Here is a 20,821-nt window from a genome sequence, read left to right on the forward strand (position 1 = left end):
TTTTAAAAGTACCAGAACATACCACTTTCAGTCATTCCCACTATTTATACCATCCCCTTTTGGTTTTGCAAGGACAGATTTGCACTGTAATGGGCTGGGAGTCAAACACTTCTGTCCTTGGCAAATATGTACTGAGTTGTATGTCCCCTATATTGCCTCGCTCACTTCAAGTGCTGAAAAGTCACAATAACCTAACAAATAAATAAATAGGAATGAAGAGCTGTAATATGAGAAAATTGGATTGTGGTTTGCTGCTCTTCTGATACGCTTTGAAAACTTGCTACTGTTCCTAAATTTTGGTTCAGAGCAAATGGTATCTAGGTTGGATTTCAGTAGAAATATATTTTTAAACCTTGAAAATTCTAGTGTGGGTTAGGAACTTTTTCTTCTTTGTGAAAGGAATTTAAAAATAAACAAACTCTAAATACAGTCTATTCAATAAAATATAAGATACACAAACTGTAATTTATTTTAAGAAAACAACAGTATGCCAAATAAGATTACATTATCCTTCAGTCATTGATCCAGCAGCTACTATTCCAAAGCAGTCAACAACTGCAAGCAAACAGTTCTTCCAACTATAGTATTATGTAAAATATGGCCACAGATTTGAACTCCAAGCAGAAGGCATTTTAAGACACCATCTTCTTGATTCTGTTTACTTCTTTTATAAAAAGCAAACCAACTATTAGCCTTTGAAGGAAGTTCTGGTTTCAACATCTTGGTGTTTGAATCTTGTCTTGCACCTCCTTGCTAGTATTTTAGAAAGCAGAATATTATTGTCCCTATCTTCAAGGACGAAAGGAAAAGTTCAAGAAAATCCCATTATCTATTTTCTCCTATTTGCATTTTAGTTTGAAACCTGAGTATATAATATGCACCAACTGTCGAAGAATGTCATATGAGCTGGACAGTTGTGTGTGACAGAGGAGCTTGTGCAAAGTGTGCATTACCAAAAAGGGATTTTTAGCAACTGGGAGTCCGTGGAAACAACTGTGTGTCAAGGAGGTCAGAGACCTCTTTGGAAGCTATGATTACAAACCATAAGAGACCCTGTTGGAAGCTATGATTACAAACCTCCACAGACTGCCAGGAAAAAACCAAATAGGGTGTTGACCTTCCTTACTATTTATTCATTGTAAAATTACTACAAAGGAACAACAAAATGAAAATAGCTTGAGAGAGAGAAATAGAATATACACAAGGAAGTCACATTGTCCTTAACCCTCAAATGACTTTTTTCTGAGAAAGAGTGAGGGAATAGCCTAAACTCAAAATGCCACATTCCCTAAGGGCTACTTCCAGTATTTTATCACTGTCATTTATACAAATAACATAGCACACTCTTTCATCAGGGTTGACATTGTGTTAAGCTGAATCCAGGGGCAGCATACAAAAATAGTGGTGGCCAAGACAGTTATGACCCACACGACACACACTCCCAAAGAATTTATGTAATCAGCAGAAACCCTATTGTGCTCATCTGGGTTACTCTATCTCTTGCCCTCCCTCCTACCACACTTCCTTTTCTGCTGTGGTGTCAGAAAGCCAAGCATGGGTCTCATTCCCTGTCACGCTGCTTCAGGCCAGAAAAACAACAACACACTGCCTATTCTGGCCTTATATAATCAATCAGGCTATGATTTTTAAATGTGGCTAGCATTCTCAAACTCACAGTCTCCAACTATGTAATAAAACATGCTAACCATTATTCTGTGAATTGTTCAGCAAATAGCAAGCGAGAAGTCCATGCCCCACACAACTGGCTTGTAGGAAAGAACCTCCAGAACAGCAAGTGGGGGAGGTATAACAACAACAACAACAACAACAACAACAACAACAATTTATTATTTGTATCCCACCCATCTGGCTGAGTTTCCCCAGCCACTCTGGGCGGCTTCCAACAAAGATTAAAAATACATTAAAATGCCACACATTAAAAATTTCCCTGAACAGGGCTGCTTTCAGATGTCTTCTAAATGTCAGGTAGTTGTTTATCTCTTTGACATCTGATGGGAGGGCGTTCCACAGGGCAGGCACCACCACCAAGAAGGCCCTCTGCCTGGTTGCCTGTAGCTTTGCTTCTTGCAGCGAGGGAACTGCCAGAAGGCCCTCGGCGCTGGACCTCCGCGTCCGGGCAGAACAATGGGGGTGGAGACGCTCCTTCAGGTATACTGGACCAAGGCCATTTACGGCTTTAAAGGTCAACACCAACACTTTGAATTGTGCTCGGAAACGTACTGGGAGTCAATGTAGGCAAGATTGTTCTGAAATGCTTGTGCAGTGGAGATGTTCAAAACAGTGCAAAGTTGAGTAGGTTTTGCACATCACATTTAACCACAGTTTATTTTAAACATTTGCTCTTCTTCAACTTCAGAGAAACAAACCACAAATAATGAGAAGGCCATCTTGTATTTTGTTTCCTCTGGTACACCAGGAGTAGGGGTGGAACAACTTATTTTAAATTATGGTTTAAAGTGATGTGCAAGTGGGTTTTTGAGTGCTACCTGGTTTTTGTAGACCTACACTCCTCAGTATGAAATACCATAACACTCAGATAGTAATGAACAATCAACTTGTGAAACTCATAGAATGGCAGAAAAAGTAAGCAAAGCCATTATCCAGACCCCATTAAGTTATATTTCCTTTGGACAGGAGACAGAAGGTTTTAGGGGGCATGATCACACCACTAAACTTTTTACTTTTAAAAAAATCCTGGCAATATACTAGACTCTTGCAAACATAGATGACATTCAACTAAGGTTTACTTGCTTTGATGAACCTTCCCAGGGGAAAAAAATATGTAAACAGCATATACAACTAAGTAAACAGAAATCTGAGGCCTTGGGAAAAATGGGTTTTCTATCAGTGACCCACTGAGGTCAGGTCAGGCAAGGAGACCACAATTTCATTACAGCTTTAGTGTTCAATATATGCATTACGTGCTAACTATTCCACATCACGGAGGGGAAAATACTTGGCATTCTATAAAGCATTGCTTTTGGAGGCTGCCCTGGTTGTTTCAATTTGTTTGCTTTTCACATATTTTCCATCTTATCTTAAGCCACTACAATTCATCTTCATGTAACTTTGGAAGGTTAATCATTTGGGGGTGGGGGTGGGGTTTGACGGGAATGAATATAAAGTGCAATTACTCTGCTGACAAGCATATTCTGTAACAGGCATACCAAAAGCGAAAAAATGCTGTCAGAGGCTTACTTCTCAGGATACACTACTCCTTAGCAATAACATGCACTGTCTACACATTACAGAATTTCACGAACATCTTTATCAGTTTACAGTTTATCAACTGTACATTTCACAGTGACAGTTTATCAACATCTTGGATATATGTTTTATTTCAAAATCATCTGAGAAAGGCTTCCATCATTTTGTCCTTTAAGAATGGATATAGACATTTCACAAAGCTATATCTGTGTTGGCCTCTAGCCAATTTACCACCTGTACTGCAAAACTAGATATGGTTCTACCTATACTACATTTGCAAAATGTTAGCTGAATTAAGTTAAGTCCCTCCCCCAGCCCCCCAAAAACACTTCAGAAACCCTACCAGCGGTGGTAGCTAGAAAAAGCTTAAAATATGTCACAGCTTGGGGTCCTTTTCAGCTGACCAGCTGTCAACTCTTGCCATTTAGTATGGTACATGATTGTTTTACACGAGAGCTTAGAAATGTAAGCTTGACAATTGCACAGACTTAAAAATTTAGCAGCAGAGCTTAGTAAAAATCTTGTAACTGTTTCTGCTTACCTCAATTAGCTGTGGTTGTGTGATCACAGAAAAGGGAACTTCGGCTGAAGGGTCTGCCATGGTTAGTGGTCTGTTAAACCCCTTCCTTTCACGTATCAGATGTTTAAGTAAAGTCTTGAGGTTCTGAGTCAGTTCTCAATCATGCTGACATTTGGGCCTAGAAAACAGAAGGACGTTTTAGGACCTTAGAAAAGTCAAAAGAAATTACTAGATGGATTAATGCGACAAACCTGTGTGAATAATCATTTACCCCCCCAAAAACAACCTAAAACTAAGTGAAATACCATTTTTTAAACATGAAATAAGAAAGTTGAGCATAAAAAGACCAAGTGCTACTTTCAACAGCCATTTTCATCCAACATACACAGCAATACATTATTTCACACAAAGAGAAATCCTACATAGATTTCAGAAATCCTTAAAAGATGCATATTAAAATTAGATTTCAGAAAACCTTTAATGTGCTAAAACTCCAGTTAAACAAAGCTGTAACTGCAAAGGATCTTAAGTCTTTTGAGATCCCAAGTATAGTGTGCCCCAATTTACGCTGGGTTTACATTCTGGGGAGTGCACCTAAAGCCTAATCCACATACTGTATAGTCAAAACACAGGACTGCCAAAGTCTTTTTCCTCCTGGGACGCACGCTCCCTTTCTCTTTCTCTCTCTTTTTTTGCTAAGTGCATAGAGCTAAATATGCGTAATTTGCAGGCTTTCTGTATACAAATTTGCAATTGCAAAGCATATTGCAGAATTGGGTGGTGGGTGTACCAGCACCAGTGTAGGATACAAACTATCCCTTCGATTTTGTGCTGCAGCCACTGCAACTCAGCTCATATTTGGCACAGCTATATTTATGAAAATCTTTAGATATTTCTATGCAAGTAAAGTTTGTGTTTTCGTTTTAGCCAACTGAAAAATCCTGGGTATTGAAATGGGTTTTGCTTCTTTGAGTTACTAAAGTGCTGAACTCTGTATGCACTCCTGGCATCCTTCTGGACCATCTAGAGGAGCTGGGAGCAATGTTATGCAGTGGTTCCGCTCCTTCCTCCTGGGCCATGTCCAGAAAGTGGTGTTGGGGGATGAATGTTCAGACCCCTGGGTTCTCACTTGTGGGGTGCCTCAGGGTTCCGTCCTCTCCCCCATGCTTTTTAACATCTACATGAAGTTGCTGCGAGAGCCCACCTGTATGGAGCTGATACCCAACTCTACCTCTCCTTCAAATCAGAACCAGTGAAGGCGGTGAATGTCCTGTGTGAGTGTCTGGATGCGGTTGGCAGATGGATGGTGGCTAACAGATTGAGGTTGAGTCCTGACAAGACAGAAGTAATGTTCTTGGAGGACAGAGGGTGGGCAGGTTTGGGGGACTCCCTGGTCCTGGGTGGGGTAACTGTGCCCCTGAAGGACCAGGTGCACAGCCTGGGAGTCAGTTTGGACTCACAGCTGTCCATGGAGGCACAGGTCGATTCTGTGTCCAGGTCAGCTGTTTACCAGCTCCATCTGGTACACAGGCTGAGACCCTACCTGCCCGCAGACTGTCTCACCAGAGTGGTGCATGCCCTGGTTATCTCCTGCTTGGACTGCTGCAATGCGCTCTACATGGGGCTACCTTTGAAGGTGACTCGGAAACTACAACCAATCTAGAATGTGGCAGCTAGACTGGTGACTTCCACTGGGATCACATAACACCGGTCCTAAAGGATCTTCACTGGCTCCCAGTACGTTTCCAAGCACAATTCAAAGTGTTGGTGCTGATATTTAAGGCCTTAAATTGCCTCGGCCCAGTATACCTGAAGGAGAGTCTCTACCCCCATTGTTCTTCGTTCAAGGGTCTTCTGCTGGTTCCCTCACTGCGAGAAGCCAAGTTACAGGGAACCAGGCAGAGGGCCTTCTCGGTAGTGGCACCCTGCCTGTGGAACACCCTCCCATCAGATGTCAAGGAGATGAGTAACTATATAACTTTTAGAAGACATCTGAAGGCAGTTCTCCATAGGGAAGCCCTTTACAGTGGTACCGGGTTACAGACACTTCAGGTTACAGACGCTTCAGGTTGCAGACTCTGCTAACCCAGAAATAGTGCCTCGGGTTAAGAACTTTACCTCAGGATGAGAACAGAAATCGCGGCAGCATGGCGGCGGCGGGAGGCCCTATTAGCTAAAGTGGGACCTCAGGTTCAGAACAGTTTCAGGTTAAGAACGGACCTCCGGAATGAATTAAGTACTTAACCCGAGGTACCACTGTACAGTGGGTGCAATGAAACCAACTTGCTCTCTCTCTCTCTCTCTCTCTCTCTCTCTCTCTCTCACACACACACACACACACACACACACACACACCTCAGTGCTCCAAGCCACAATCTGAATGATCATCTGACTTCAGTTTGTATCTAAAGATTCCACAAAGAATCTTCCAAAGTAAAGGATTTTAGACAATCAAGTATTTTTCAGTTGAGATTGTCTGAGTTGCAAAGCTCAATAGCTCACTGGCATTAGAGAACTTACCCAAGTCTATTGAAACCGAGCTACATATCACTTCAGTGAAGATTGCTAACAGGTTTCATGTAACGGCTGCAAAATGTGCAGATACAAATGCATGGAACTTAATTCCATGACAGCTGACAAATTCTTCAGCGAAAGTGAGCTCCTGCAACAACCTTTTGCAGGGTATTCCCAAGCCCCAACAGAACGCTCCTGTTCAGGACACCAGACAGCCTTGAACAGAAGCTTTGTACTACTGTACTATTTATGGCTTGCAGAGAGCATTTTTTTCTTTCCACTATTTCTGTGCTGTTCAATAAAATGTTAAATGTGTTGGTATCAGAGCTTGCTTTCACCCTTCACTCAGCGCAAGCACTTTATTTCTCTATAGGAAGTTGGGGAGCATAGGGTGATTTTTTAAAAAACCTCACACCCCCCGTTTCCTCCGTTGTCCTTTTCTTAAAATGACACTTAACACATTCTGTGTCTCAGCTGCCCTCAAACACAGACTTGATTGCTAGACTTGCGCAATCTGCTGACTTCTTGAAATATACTCAGTCGAGAAATTTCTCTTTAGATAAACATACCCAGATTCAGTTCCTTCCTAGCACTATGTTACTGATGCTCAGGCAATGCTAGTTTATTACCCAGGACATTCTTTCCTCTGATTTGTTGTTGTTGAAAAAAAAGTTGAGAACTTCCCATACTGATTATATACGGGCATTAGCCCATTAGATAGATAAGTGGTATTTGCCATGGTGCTCATAGTACAGATTGATTAGCACCAAGAAGGGTCCTTTCTTTAAATATCTTTCTAGCATTACTAGCTGGGACGCAGGTGGCGCTGTGGGTTAAATCACAGAGCCTAGGACTTGCTGATCAGAAGGTCGGTGGTTTGAATCCCCGCGACGGGGTGAGCTCCCGTTGCTCGGTCCCTGCTCCTGCCCACCTAGCAGTTCGAAAGCACGTCAAAGTGCAAGTAGATAAATAGGTACCGCTCTGGCGGGAGGGTAAACGGCGTTTCCATGCGCTGATCTGGTTTGCCAGAAGCAGCTTAGTCATGCTGGCCACATGACCTGGAAGCTGTACGCCGGCTCCCTCGGCCAATAAAGCGAGATGAGCGTCGCAACCCCAGAGTCGGTCACGACTGGACCTAATGGTCAGGGGTCCCTTTAGCATTACTAATGATGCCCAGGGAGAGCCCTGATTTTCTGAGTCAGATTTAAACACAAACCAACAATCTTAAGCATCACATGCCATGGTGGAATCTACTTCTGCCTCCTTCTTACACACAGTTGTTATAACACATTTTCTTCAGTGTCCTACACACTTCCCAATATTCCATGAGCAAGGAAACTTTTTCAGCCTGAAGGCCCTATTCCCTCATGGAAAATCGGGGGGGGGGGGCAGGGCCAGAAGCAAAATGGGGCGGAGCAATGTATCCAACTCTTGCCTTTGTAGTTGGCTGTAAGTGAGAGCTGGACCATAAAGAAGGCTGATCGCTGAAGAATTGATGCTTTTGGATTATGGTGCTGGAGGAGACTCTTGAGAGTCCCATGGACTGCAAGAAGATCAAACCTATCCATTCTGAAGGAAATCAGCCCTGAGTGCTCACTGGAAGGACAGATCCAGAAGCTGAGGCTCCAAGACTTTGGCCACCTCATGAGAAGAGAAGACTCTCTGGAAAAGACCCTGATGTTGGGAAAGATTGAGGGCACAAGGAGAAGGGGACGACAGAGGACGAAATGGTTGGACAGTCTTCTCGAAGCTACCAGCATGAGTATGCCTAAACTGTGGGAGGCAGTGGAAGACAGGAGTGCCTGGCGTGCTCTGGTCCATGGGGTCACGAAGAGTCAGACACAACTAAATGAGTAAACAACAACAACAACAATATTCTAGCCACACACACAGGGTAGAGGTTTCAATTCTCCATCTAGCAAAGTGAGAAGCATTATCAGAGTTCAAGGCCACATTTCAGCAAAAAATACTCGAGAATGATGAAGAGCAGGGCCAGTAAGGTCTATGGCCTGAGAAGAGGGTCAAACAGGAGACTGTAGGGCTACATTCATCCATCAGACCTGAGGTTCCCAATCCGTCATTTTTTTCCAAAGGTGCATTATTTATTGATATTTTTCAAGCATCGTGGTCAGGAAGAATTTTATTTTTCCTATTAGGTGTGGAAGGATAAATAAATGCATGTTCCACTAATGCTTCCAGGTTTGTTTGGAAAGGCAAAGTACCCAAAGGGCAAAATAGCATGTTCTAGGAGTGATGACCTTCCATTCCTGAACTCAGTTTAGCTATTGCACCTCCATTCTTCTCCCTCGCCTCTACAAACCACAGCCTCTCCCTTGACCTAGCAAATCTGCAAGATTGTATCAGGTCATTACCCATGAGCTCTCACTCAGTCACTTTGTATAATTGTTCATATTCATTATTTGGTTCATCCTCACAAGATATTTCAAAACATGCACTTCAGCATTAAACTGTTCTGGAGTGCACAATTTGTGAGCCACCAAACCAAACATAGCCCACCAGCTATTTTGGCAGCCAACCAGGAGATCCATAAATCTCCTATTTTTTCTACCTAGCGAACAGCTAAACAAGAGCGTTTGAAAAAACACTTTGCCAGTCCCCACTCATTGCTGGATAGACTGTCCAAAACAGGCCTGCATGGTCTACAAAAATTTGTGAAACAATAGAAGATTCCCTCTATGATTCCAGAACCACTGGACATGGCTCCTGTTGTGGAATTAATCTGTATATTGGTTTCATTCTGCCTCAATATCTGTGAAAATGTGATTAATTATTGTTAAGAAGATCTCACCTACAGCTGAATACCTACAAAGCCGCCTAAAACTATATGGCCCAATTAATGTCCGTGAATATTACCAGTGCTAAGGTTCTAAATGTTGTTCTTGTTGGCGGAATCTGTCTGTCTTGGGAGACAATGGAGAAGTGCGCCTTTGGGGGTAAAGTCGAACTGTTGGAATTTTACAGAGCCTATTGTGGTTGTAGAGATGGATACTGGAGAAAGGTGTTTGGTTGCAGCTGGAGCCGATGAAGGCATCCAGTTGTGCTGCTGCAGATGCGCCACAGTGCTTCTTCCATTAGTGCTCCTCCCAGCAGTCTTTCCTCCTCTGGTCACTGCTATGGATGCACGATCTGTCTGTGTCCAGGCACTGCAGTTGTCTGCAAGGAATTCCCACACGGCAGGGCTGATATTGCCAGCTTTCATGTCATGTTTGCAGACATCTTTGTAACGCAGAGTTGGTCTGCCAACGAACCTGGTGCCTGAAGCCAACTCCCTGTAGAGCATGTCCTTGGGGATCTTACCATCTTCTATTCTGTGGACATGACCAAGCCAGCATAGATGTCACTGAGACAGGAGTACGGACATGCTGGGAATGTGGGCTTGGGAATGCCCATCTTTGTTTGAGAAACTGTCTTGCCATGTGATACCCAAAATCTTCCCGACGCAGCACATGGAAGGCGTCAAGGCATTGCTCCTGGTGGTTGACCACGACTCCCTTCCATAAAGTAGTGTGTTCAACACGTAAGCCTGGTAGACTTTCATATTGGTATTGGACATCAACATCACATTCTTCCATACCCTTTTGGAGAGGCAAGCCATTGCTGTAGCTGTCTTGCTAATACACTTGTCCAGCTCAGCATCAATGAAGAGGTTGCTGGCAAAATATGGTCAGTACCAAAACCAAGTTCCTTTTTAATGACATCATGGATTGGTAACCTTTCATATTCAATTTATGATGTGGATAGTGTAGTTCTGCTAGTGTGGACGACTGGAGACCAATTAAACTGGGGTAGACAGCACCTTGCCAACAAAGGTCTGTATAGTTAAAGCTATGGTTTTCCCAGTAGTGATGTATGGAAGTGAGAGCTGGACCATAAAGAAGGCTGATCGCTGAAGAATTGATACTTTTGAATTCTGGTGCTGGAGGAGACTCTTGAGAGTCCCATTGACTGCAGGAAGATCAAACCTATCCATTCTGAAGGAAATCAGCCCTGAGTGCTCACTGGAAGGACAGATCCTGAAGCTGAGGCTCCAATGCTTTGGCCACCTCATGAGAAGTAAAGACTCCCTGGAAAAGACCCTGATGTTGGGAAAGATGGAGGGCACAAGGAGAAGGGGATGCCAGAGGATGAGATGGCTGGACAGTGTTCTTGAAGCTACCAACATGAGTTTGACCAAACTGCGGAAGGCAGTGGAAGACAGGAGTGCCTGGCGTGCTCTGGTCCATGGGGTCACGAAGAGTTGGACACGACTAAACGACTAAACAACAAGGCATCTGTTCTGCAACTTGTCCAAAATACAATTCTCAGGAACTGGTACAAGGAAGCTACAACTGAGATGTAATTTTCAAGTCTGTTCTATAGCTTAAATTTGGAATACTTTTTTCAGAAAGGAAAGCCACAGATTCTTCAGAAATTATTTATCTACATTTGGAACTGAGGACTTTATTTTAAAGCCCAAATATAAATATGGCCCCCCAAAAGTTATGCACAAGGGATTTTTTCAACCTAAGAGGTTCCACAGCCTTTGTGGAAGTCACCAATTAGAAGGTCAGTCAATACAGGCGACTCCCCATTTACAGGGGGGGTTACATTCCAAACCCAAAGTGTGTGTCGGTCAAATTGCATAAAATAGGGAGTCCAATGTATTTTCTTTCAGGAAATTTATTGAAGCCAGAGGCTTCTAAAGTTCCTGCAGGTGCTGTTTCTGAATCCAATGGTGTTTTTACTTTTAGGTTTGGTTAAAACCCTTTAAGCTGGGAAATGAGTAGGAGAATGGGCATTAATGTAGCAACTGGCTATAAAAATACATTATACTGACTTTTACAAATAAGTAGGTAAGTAAATTTTTATTTATACCCCACCCTCCCCAGTCAAGACTGGGCTCAGGGTGGCAAACATCAAATATCAAATACATTAAAACACAATCAAACAATTAATTAAAATACAGCTTAAAATTAGAATCAGGATAAAATTAAATGACTGCCCATGAATTACAACCATAGGGGTCGGGAACCTCAAGTATTCATCAGGGCTAGCTATCTATGTTGGTCCCACATGAGCCAATAAAAGGGCCAAAGAGGTAATTTACAGGGTCCCATAGAGGGGGGTCAAACTGGGCCCGGACTGAAGGGTCTTGCAGACCCTGCGGAAGGATGTCAAGCCCCACAGGGCCCTGGTCTCCTTTGACAGAGCATTAAACCAGGCTGGGGCCAAAGCCAAAAAGGCCTTGGCCCTGGTTGAGGCCAGTTTAACCTCCTTGAGGCCCGGGATCTCCAAGATATTATTATTTGCAGACTGTAAGGTCCTCCGCGGGGCATACCAGGAGAGGCGGTCCTGTAAGTATGAGGGTCCTAGGCCGTATAGGCCTTTAAGGATTAAAACCAGCACCTTAAACCTGACCCTGTACTCCACTGGGAGCCAGTGCAGCTGGTATAGCACTGGATGAATGTGATCCTGTGGCAAGGACCCTGTAAGGAGTCTCGCACTGGTATTCTGCACCCGCTGGAGTTTCTGGGTGCAGACGAAAGGCTTTTATGCAAAGCGGTAATTTTAATATGTAATACATAGAGAGATTCCCTAAGTAGCTGAATAGCATCTATACTGGGCTGCTAATGACTTTTAGAAAAACAATTAAATAAATGGCAAATATTACTAGATTGATTCCTGGGAGTACACAGAGCTTTTGACCATCACTTCTTGAAGCATCCTCTTATCTATTTCCTTTTATTGTAAAAGCCCAAGCTGCCAATCCAACACCACTGCAAATGGAGCTGGGACACTTACAGGAAAATTAAGCTTTCAGTTAATTGTTCAGTAACTTTTGCAGAAAAGTTGCAGCACTTCAGTAATAAGTATGTGGCTTCTCTGCAGCAAGAATCCTTCGGAAATTCATGTTATTTCAGATCCTTAGAACTGTTTGGGGGATAAAATGAGATCAGAGGCCTGCTGCAAATGGTGATTTAAAAACAACCAATGACTGATTAATGCATGTCCAGAAGATGTGCAATTGCACACACATGTACGGTGCAGAACTTGGAAGTGACCTGAAAATGTCGCTCAACATGTCATAAAAAGGGTATAATGGGGGCATGACAGAACAGGGTATAACAAGGGCCAGGAACAGAAACCCCATATGAAATGGTCACCACCTGTATTTATTTTTCGTGCTCTGGTGGTGGGGCAGCAGCAGGAGGCCCCATTAGCTAAAGTGGTGCTTCATGTTAAGAACAGTTTCAGGTTAAGAACAGACCTCTGGAACGAATTAAGTACTTAACCTGAGGTACCACTGTACTGCATTTGCCAGCTCTACAGAGGAGTTGCTCAAAGTGGCATACAATAAAGAGAAACATAAAAGCAACAATGATCCACCCATGAAAACACAAATGAGAAAGAGCAGCATAAACAAAAACGCTAAGAGGAGCACCAGCAATCAAAGCATTAAGTAGCAACAGAATCAAAAGCCTGTTTAAAAAAAGAGTATTCTCAATTGCTTGCAGAATATAAATAAAAACATCTTTGGTTTAAACCTTTAAAAAGTAACTTGTGAAGAGGCTTCAAGTAACTTTTTTAACATCAGTAAACGTTTTGCATTTCTCTGCAAAAATGATACTACCATTCAACATTTCTTCCTCCACCCCACAGGAATACATTTTGTATTCACAGAGCAGCCTGTGCACCATACATGACACCAGTCAAATTATGAATTGATGCTTTGTGCACAGATATGGAAAACAGCACTGTTGTGAGCTATTAGTACTACCAAAATGCTTTTCAAGCTCTGCTCCCTAGAATTTATTTACCGTATTTTTCGCCCCATAGGACGCACCGGCCCATAGGACGCACCTGGTTTTTTTGGGGGGGGGGGAATAAAGGAAAAAAAAATTATTTCCCCCCCAGGTGCGCTGTGCTAAGCCCGAAGCTTGGAGCATGCGGAGCTCAGCACACCCCAAGCTTCTGGGTGCCGGCAAGGTCTCCGCTAGCCGTGGGAGAGCCGCGCGGCTCTCCCAGGGCTAGCGGACCGCTGCGCTAATCCCGAAGCTTGGGGCGTGCAGAGCTCACCGCGCCCCAAGCTTCTGGGTGCCGGCAAGGTCTCCGCTAGCCGTGGGAAAGCTGCGCGGCTCTCCCAGGCTAGCGGACCGCTGCGCTAATCCCGAAGCTTGGGGCGTGCAGAGCTCAGCGCGCCCCAAGCTTCTGGGTGCCGGCAAGGTCTCCGCTAGCCGTGGGAGAGCTGGGTCTCCCACGGCTAGCGGATAGCTTCCTGAAGCCTGGAGAGCGAGAGGGGTCGGTGCGCACCGACCCCCCTCGCTCTCCAGGCTTCAGCGAAAGCCTGCATTCGCCCCATAGGACGCACACACATTTCCCCTTCATTTTTGGAGGGGGGAAAGTGTGTCTTATAGGGCGAAAAATACGGTAAGCAAAAAGTTGCATCAGAAATGAGTAGGATATTTTAAGAGCTCAACAAATGGGGCTGTGCAGGTAGGCAGTGAGTGAGGCCTCTGAAGCAGATCACATGGTATAGACAAGTTGGTTTGAATTAAGGCAGTCCTTCAACTAACCCGATCTTAAACCACTTAGGTCTTTAAAGGTACTGTGGTATCTCGGGTTAAGTACTTAATTCTTTCCGGAGGTCCGTTCTTAACCTGAAACTGTTCTTAACCTGAAGCACCACTTTAGCTAATGGGGCCTCCTGCTGCTGCCCCGCCGCCAGAGCACGAATTCTGTTCTCATCCTGAAGCAAAGTTCTTAACCCGAGGTACTATTCCTGGGTTAGCGGAGTCTGTAACCTGAAGCGTATGTAACCCGAGGTACCACTGTAATCACCAGCACGTTACACTGGACACAGAAACGTATTGATAACCAGTAAATAAAGGCACAGTGTGTCCCAACTGTCTACTACCAACCAGTAATCAGGCACATTTTTCTGAAGAAACGTAGGAAGAACATCAGGCCAAGGGTTGATCTATTCCAGCACCCTGTTCCCAGTGGCCAAACAAATGCTTATGTGAAGCCCACAGACAGGACCCAGAACCTTGTACACAGAGTCTCTAACAGCTAGCTCATTCGTACATGATTTCGTCTAATCCAGTGTTTCCCAACCACTGTTCCGCGGCACACTAGTGTGCCACGAGATGTTGCCTGGTGTGCCGCGAGATGTTGCCTGGAGGGAGGCGGGCGAGTCGGGTGGCGAGAGGCGGGGCGGCGACGGCGAGGAGAGGCCGCCCAGCGTGGGGCTCTCGCCGTCTGCCTGCCTGGCTGCCTGCGAGCTCGGCGGGCAGCGCCTCCGTCCGCAGCGCCCGCCTCGCGGCTCTCATTCCCTGCCAAAGATCACCCAGCCAAGCCGCGCTCTCCTTCCTGCCTCGCTTTGCTGCCTCCTCCCCCCCCCACCCCCAAAGCTTGGAGGTTCCCCGGCAAGGGGGAGGGGAAAAAATTGAAACTTACACTTTTGTGCGTCCCTCCCGGCGTGACGCTGCGCGCTGACATCACGGGGCTGTAATGGTGGTGTGCCTCGAGATTTTTTTCATCGAACAAGTGTGCCTTTGCCCAAAAAAGGTTGGGAAACACTGGTCTAATCTACCTTTAAAGCCTCCCAAGTTGGTGGCCATTACTACACGCTATCATGATTGTAGAAACTGCAGTAGCAAGCAATCTTTGGGTAGAAAACTCTTCACTCATAAGATATAGACATATCTTTGTCAAAAACCTCTTCTCAAAGTTAATGGCACTGGGACTGGGGTAATGAAGCTTTCAAGTGCTTATCAGCGTTCTAGAATAATTAAACCAAAATCCATAATCCAAACATCTTCAACTGCAATTGTTTGTTATAATGCTACTTATTAAGGGGCATTCAAGATCTTTAAAACTGAAAGCACTTCTGAAAGATTTGGTGTAGGGGACTATTTAATGGGCTGTAGCACTCCCCGAAGTTGCCAGAGTTCCCTATCCAAAAGAATAAAGAATAGATACAGTATAAGTAAAATGTTCCACTGTTCTAATCTTGACACCTATTTGGGTTACATCCACATACTGTATGTAACCTTTTACAGATACTGGCAGCAGAATGAACTATTTTAAATTCTGTGCAATACATCACCCGCCTCTGATTCTAGCAGGATAAACAGTGATAAACTATAGAAATATGTGGAAAACAATCCCTTCTCCTTTTTGCACTGAATTGATTTCTGTCTCAAAGAATAATATAAAAATTAACTTAAGCAGCATATTTCCCAAAGCTTTGTGTGCTCACTAATAAATAAATAAATAAATGATAGGTAAGCTAGTGTACTTTACAGATGAATGGATACAGCTGTAATTCAAAGGTACTTTCCTCAATTAGGTTGCAGACCAAGATATTCTGAACTCAACATTAGCTACTGAATAATCTGTAACCGTTTAGCAGACAGTAACTTCACTGTGGCCATTAAAATGGAAAAAAGGTGATGGGCATAATTCAAACGCAGGCTGGGCAGCAATAGGATGTGATGGATCAGTGGAGCCAGCAAAGAATTCAAAGCCTGGGCAGAAGATGGCGGCAAAGACTAGCCTGGACCGCTATGCCAGCCTGGAGATGGTGTAGAGACTGGGCCTGGATTAAGTCAAGTGATGACAGTAGGGCCAGCTCAGGATACAGGAAATCCCAGGCAAGCTCAGCCTCTCCCCTGGAACACCCCAAGTTGGGTCTTTCAGTTGGTTAGGAAGCTCCAGGGCTTCTGCACCAGCAGAGTGATACTAGTGTCACTCCACTGGCAGGGCTGGACAAATGGGTCTGAGGGCCCTGAAGGAAATATAGGCCTGATTTAAAGCTCCGAAGTGGGATCCAAAGTAATGCTCTTGTTTTTCTTTCAATTCCCATTCTTCAGAAGCCTTTGTAGGTGACGATAGGAGGGGAGAAGAAAAGATACATCCCTCCCCACTTCTCTCCTCCTCCAAAAAGGATTTCTGGGAAACAAAGTAAGCTGATTACCACCACCCTTAAATGTTTGGTGTGGTTCCCCCCCCCCCAAAAAAAAAACAAAAAAGAAAAGAAAAATTACAAACATCAAATTCAGCATCTATATTCGTTTCCTAGCATAAACCTGCTACATCAGGGGTCTGCAACCTTTAAGACAAAAAGAGCCACTTGGACCCGTTTCTGAAGGAGAAAAAAAACTGGGAGCCGCAAAACTCGTCATTATAAAAATAACTTTTTTGTCACTTTTTTATTATTTCTTCGTTTGACCCCTCAGAATTACTCCTCCTCATAGAAATAAACGTTAAATTAACAAGTTACCTTTGTGTGTGTGTGTGTTCTTCACTCCCCTTCAAAACAGTGACCAGCGTACATGCCCCCTTTCAATGCAGTGACCAGCGTACATGCCCCTTACAATGTAGCGGGCGGGCGGGAAGGTGACGTCGGGATGGTGCGTGACTAACGCACGCACCGCCCCCATGCGACGTCACAGCCAGTACAGCGCCCGCCACAGTGGGGAGTGTCGGGGCGCACAATGCGCCTCCTCCCCTTGCTAGTATCCGCCCCGGAGCCGCAGCAAAGGTGTAAAAGAGCCACATGTGGCTCCAGAGCCGCAGGTTGCAGACCCCTGTGCTACATGATTAACTAAATCAAATATACCGTATTTTTCGCCCTATAGGACGCACCGTCCCATAAGGCGCACCTAGTTTTTTGGGGGGGAAATAAAGGGGGGGGAAATAATTTTTTCCCCAGGCACGGGGCTGGGGTGGGGGAAGCCCGAGCTTCCCCCGACCCCAGCCCCCAAACAGGCAGCTCTCTGCAAGCCGTGGGAGCCCAGCGCTGGGCTCCCGCTGCTTGCGGAGAGGTCCGCAAAGCCTGGAGAGCGAGAGGGGTCAGTGCGCACCGACCCCTCTCGCTCTCCAGGCTTCAGCGAAAGCCTGCATTCGCCCCATAGGACGCACACACATTACCCCTTCATTTTTGGAGGGGAAAAATGCATCCTATAGGGCGAAAAATACGGTACCTAATTACTCTAAACGTCTCTTTGCTGTATACAAATACATCACAGTTAGAGATTTTATATTTAAACTTTTATCTTATAAATAATATTTCAGATTCCCCCAAACCCCTCACTCCCCTTCACCCATGTGTGATCTCAATTTTTTTTACATCTTCCGAAATGTTTGGGTTTTTTGTTTTTGTTTTGCTCCCAAGCATTCTAAAATGAAAAAAGGGGGGAGAAGCAAGTGGTAACTAAGCCATCACATGTGTCCACAGATTGCTCCAGCATAGTTTCTACCAGAGGGAATGGGGATTTACTTCAAAGCCAGAGTGGAAGGTTGTAGGCCTTGGAATTACTATTTTGACCAAGTCAATAACATTTTGAAGTCTTAAATGTGATATCTATATCATTTAATAAACAGACAAATGTCTTTTACGAAACCACATCTCTGATTTTCTTAAACTTCCAGTTTTAAACTGTGAGGGTGTCTTTTTTGTACATAAAACAAGTTGTGAAACTTAGCAGATGCCAAAAAATTAACACATGCCTAAATCTGAGGCCCTCTCTGAGCCTGAGTCCCAAGGCCAAATGACCCTCCTAGGCCCCTTCTTATAAGGTCTGTGTGCATCCACCAGAGGATTGTGGCAGCGGGCACAGACCTGCTTTATCCTCATGTTGTTGTTGTTTAGTCGTTTAGTCGTGTCCGACTCTTCGTGACCCCATGGACCAGAGCACGCCAGGCATGCCTGTCTTCCACTGCCTCCCGCAGTTTGGTCAAACTTATGCTGGTAGCTTCAACAACACTATCCAACCATCTCGTTGTCTGTCGTCCCCTTCTCCTTGTGCCCTCCATCTTTCCTAAAATCAGGGTCTTTTCCAGGGAGTCTTCTCTTCTCATGAGGTGGCCAAAGTACTGGAGTCTCAGCTTCACGATCTGTCCTTCCAGTGAGCACTCAGGGCTGATTTCCTTCAGAATGGATAGGCTTGATCTTCTTGCAGTCCATGGGACTTTATCCTCATGTGTTGTGTCGAATAGACACCCCTAGAGAGAACACCATGGAACACCAATGGGCTTGAACCCATGACCCTGAGGTTAAGAGCCTCATGTTTTACTGACTGAGCTATCCCAGCATTAATAGATTAATAGACACTGAATAGATTACAATGCAGTATCTTAAATAAGGCATCTAAAATACTAATGACCAATTAAAGTTCGATTTTACTTGTTAGGAATACAGCTGCTACCTCTCAGTGGAACTGAGCCTAACTCTATTTCCCACTTTAGGTTCTTCTGAACCTGCCATGTAAATTCTTTAATCTTTTGTAACCTAGTAATTAGATGTATTTCCATCAGGCAAAGTAGGCGGTAGTCTGGTTAACTAGAGTCTAGTGCAAAGGTTAAGGCAGTAAAACATTACCTCAGGCTAAGGAGCCAAATTGGCATTTACATCCTGCATTAGTGTTTTATGGCCACATCAAAGAGACATTCTTCCATGCGAAGGAGCTTCCTTCACAACTATGTACACAGTGTAAAACAACCTTCCCAATCATTCAATCAATCACTGAGAATCACTGAGAATACACCTGCCTTGCGGCACTTGCAAGATGCACACGAACATGGCAACTGTTCTGGAAACTGGGACAATCAGGGAATTTCAAAAATGAAGCAACTGTGAAAGAGCTTTTTGTCTGTCATGCTGTATTGTTATCTTCTCACTCACACCTTACAACTCTCATACTATGGCTTACAGAACCAGGCAGGATGATGGGAGTTGCAGTACAAACATATATTTGAGGGACACTATGATTACCTAACCATGATTGCAAATGTTAAAGATAAAGGTAAAGGGACCCCTGACCATTAGGTCCAGTCGTGACCGACTCTGGGATTGCGGCGCTCATCTCGCTTTATTGGCCAAGGGAGCCAGTGTACAGCTTCCGGGTCATGTGGCCAACATGACTAAGCCGCTTCTGGCGAACAAGAGCAGCGCACGGAAACGCCGTTTACCTTCCCTCCAGAGCGGTACCTATTTATCTACTTGTACTTTGACGTGCTTTCAAACTGCTAGGTGGGCAGGAGCAGGGACCGAGCAACAGAAGCTCACCCCATCTTGGGGATTCGAACCACTGACATCTGATCGGCAAGTCCTAGGCTTTGTGGTTTAACCCACAGCGCCACCCACGTCCCCTAACGTTGCAAATGTTAGCGTGCAGCTAATCGTGGTTAATGTTAAGATCAGTACACACTCAACGGAGGGAACACAAGCATAATGGTCTAGTTGCAAGACCCCCTAAGCTGATATAGTACTTGGGAGTGTTGGACTGGGACCTGGAAAATGAGGATTCAAATCCCCCCTTGCCCATCATGCTCACTGAGTGACCTTGGTCCAGTCACAGCCTCTCAGCCTAACCTACCTCACAGTGTTGTTGTGAGGATTAAATGAAGAAGGGGAGAACCATGTATGCCAACTTGAGCTTCGGGGGGGGGGGGGAGGTGGGATGTAAACAAAATAATAATTCAGCCTTAATAATAATAATAATTCAACCTTGGGTTCCCAGATAACAATTCCACCCCATCTGGGGACCACATGAATGTGCATGTCAGCAAAAAGGCCCTAGGTGGATCAAAGGAATTGCAAGCTCCTCTCTCGAAGTCTGCCCACCTCCTTAGCTATCTCACCAAGTCAATGTTTATGCGAACCAGCTCAATGGTAACAATGGAGGGTGGGGGGGATTCCTACACTACTAGGGAGGGGAACATCAACATTCAGGAAACTCCTGATGTCCTAGTCAATAGGAAATGTCATGATGGCCCACATATGAAGGGTACTATTAATTATATCATGCAGAGCAGTAAGACAACTTTTGTAAAAACTCATAACAAAACCACACTGATATGTGTATGAGGGGAGAAAATGCACAAGGCTTACTTAGGGCTGCAATACATCCAAAATAACCATGATTTGTCCGTCGGAAATGGCATCCAGGTATGAAATGGGCTGAAACTTCTGGGAAAATCCAGGCATATGGCAGCTCATAATGTTGAAAAAAACTCAACAACTTTGCCAAAAGAAATATGGCAACCCTAACTTACTTAAATAGTAATAATTAAAAATGTGAGCTTATAGGAAAAGTGAAGGTCATTTTCCCTAAAGGTTCAAATAACTTCTCCTACCAGCAAGTCTGAGAACCTTCAAGTATTGTAGGCCAGTATTATTATCTACATACTGAGGAAGAGCTGAGTTGTCTAAAACCACCTAGTGAATTTGTGGCTGAGTTAAGATTTTTCATTTTTGCTAGAACAAAGTATTTGGTCCAACAATTTTCAAGGGGGTGCATCAAAAACCATCACAGAAGACTGGATTAGTTTTGGGTGAGAGGGAGGCTGAGTGAGTAGCAAATTTCTATTTACTTTGTCTTACCTTATTAGGCATGTCAAAGGTTCCAATTATTTTTCCTCTTTCTTTATTTAAAAAAACCCCCCAAAAAACATTGCTGCTTGAAGGGGTTTTTTTTTGTTTTTTTGGTTTTTTTGATGCTACAGTATATGATAAGACAACATTTTGGAAAATTCACCACTCCCCCCAAAATA

General features: G+C 44.3%; 1 protein-coding gene across 1 annotated transcript in view; it reads right to left on the reverse strand.

Moving 5' to 3' along the window:
- LPAR1 (lysophosphatidic acid receptor 1) overlaps nt 1-20,821 on the reverse strand; it is a 59,937-nt gene that overhangs the window by 32,354 nt on the left and 6,762 nt on the right. Inside the window, exon 2 of the mRNA XM_081176807.1 lies at nt 3,770-3,926. Within this exon, the coding sequence (XP_081032933.1) occupies nt 3,770-3,829 (60 nt within the window). The 5' untranslated portion in view covers nt 3,830-3,926. The remainder of the gene's footprint in view (nt 1-3,769; nt 3,927-20,821) is intronic.

This window comes from Podarcis bocagei (genome assembly GCF_964188305.1).
Source record: "Podarcis bocagei genome assembly, chromosome: 17".
In the NCBI taxonomy this organism is placed as follows: domain Eukaryota; kingdom Metazoa; phylum Chordata; class Lepidosauria; order Squamata; family Lacertidae; genus Podarcis; species Podarcis bocagei.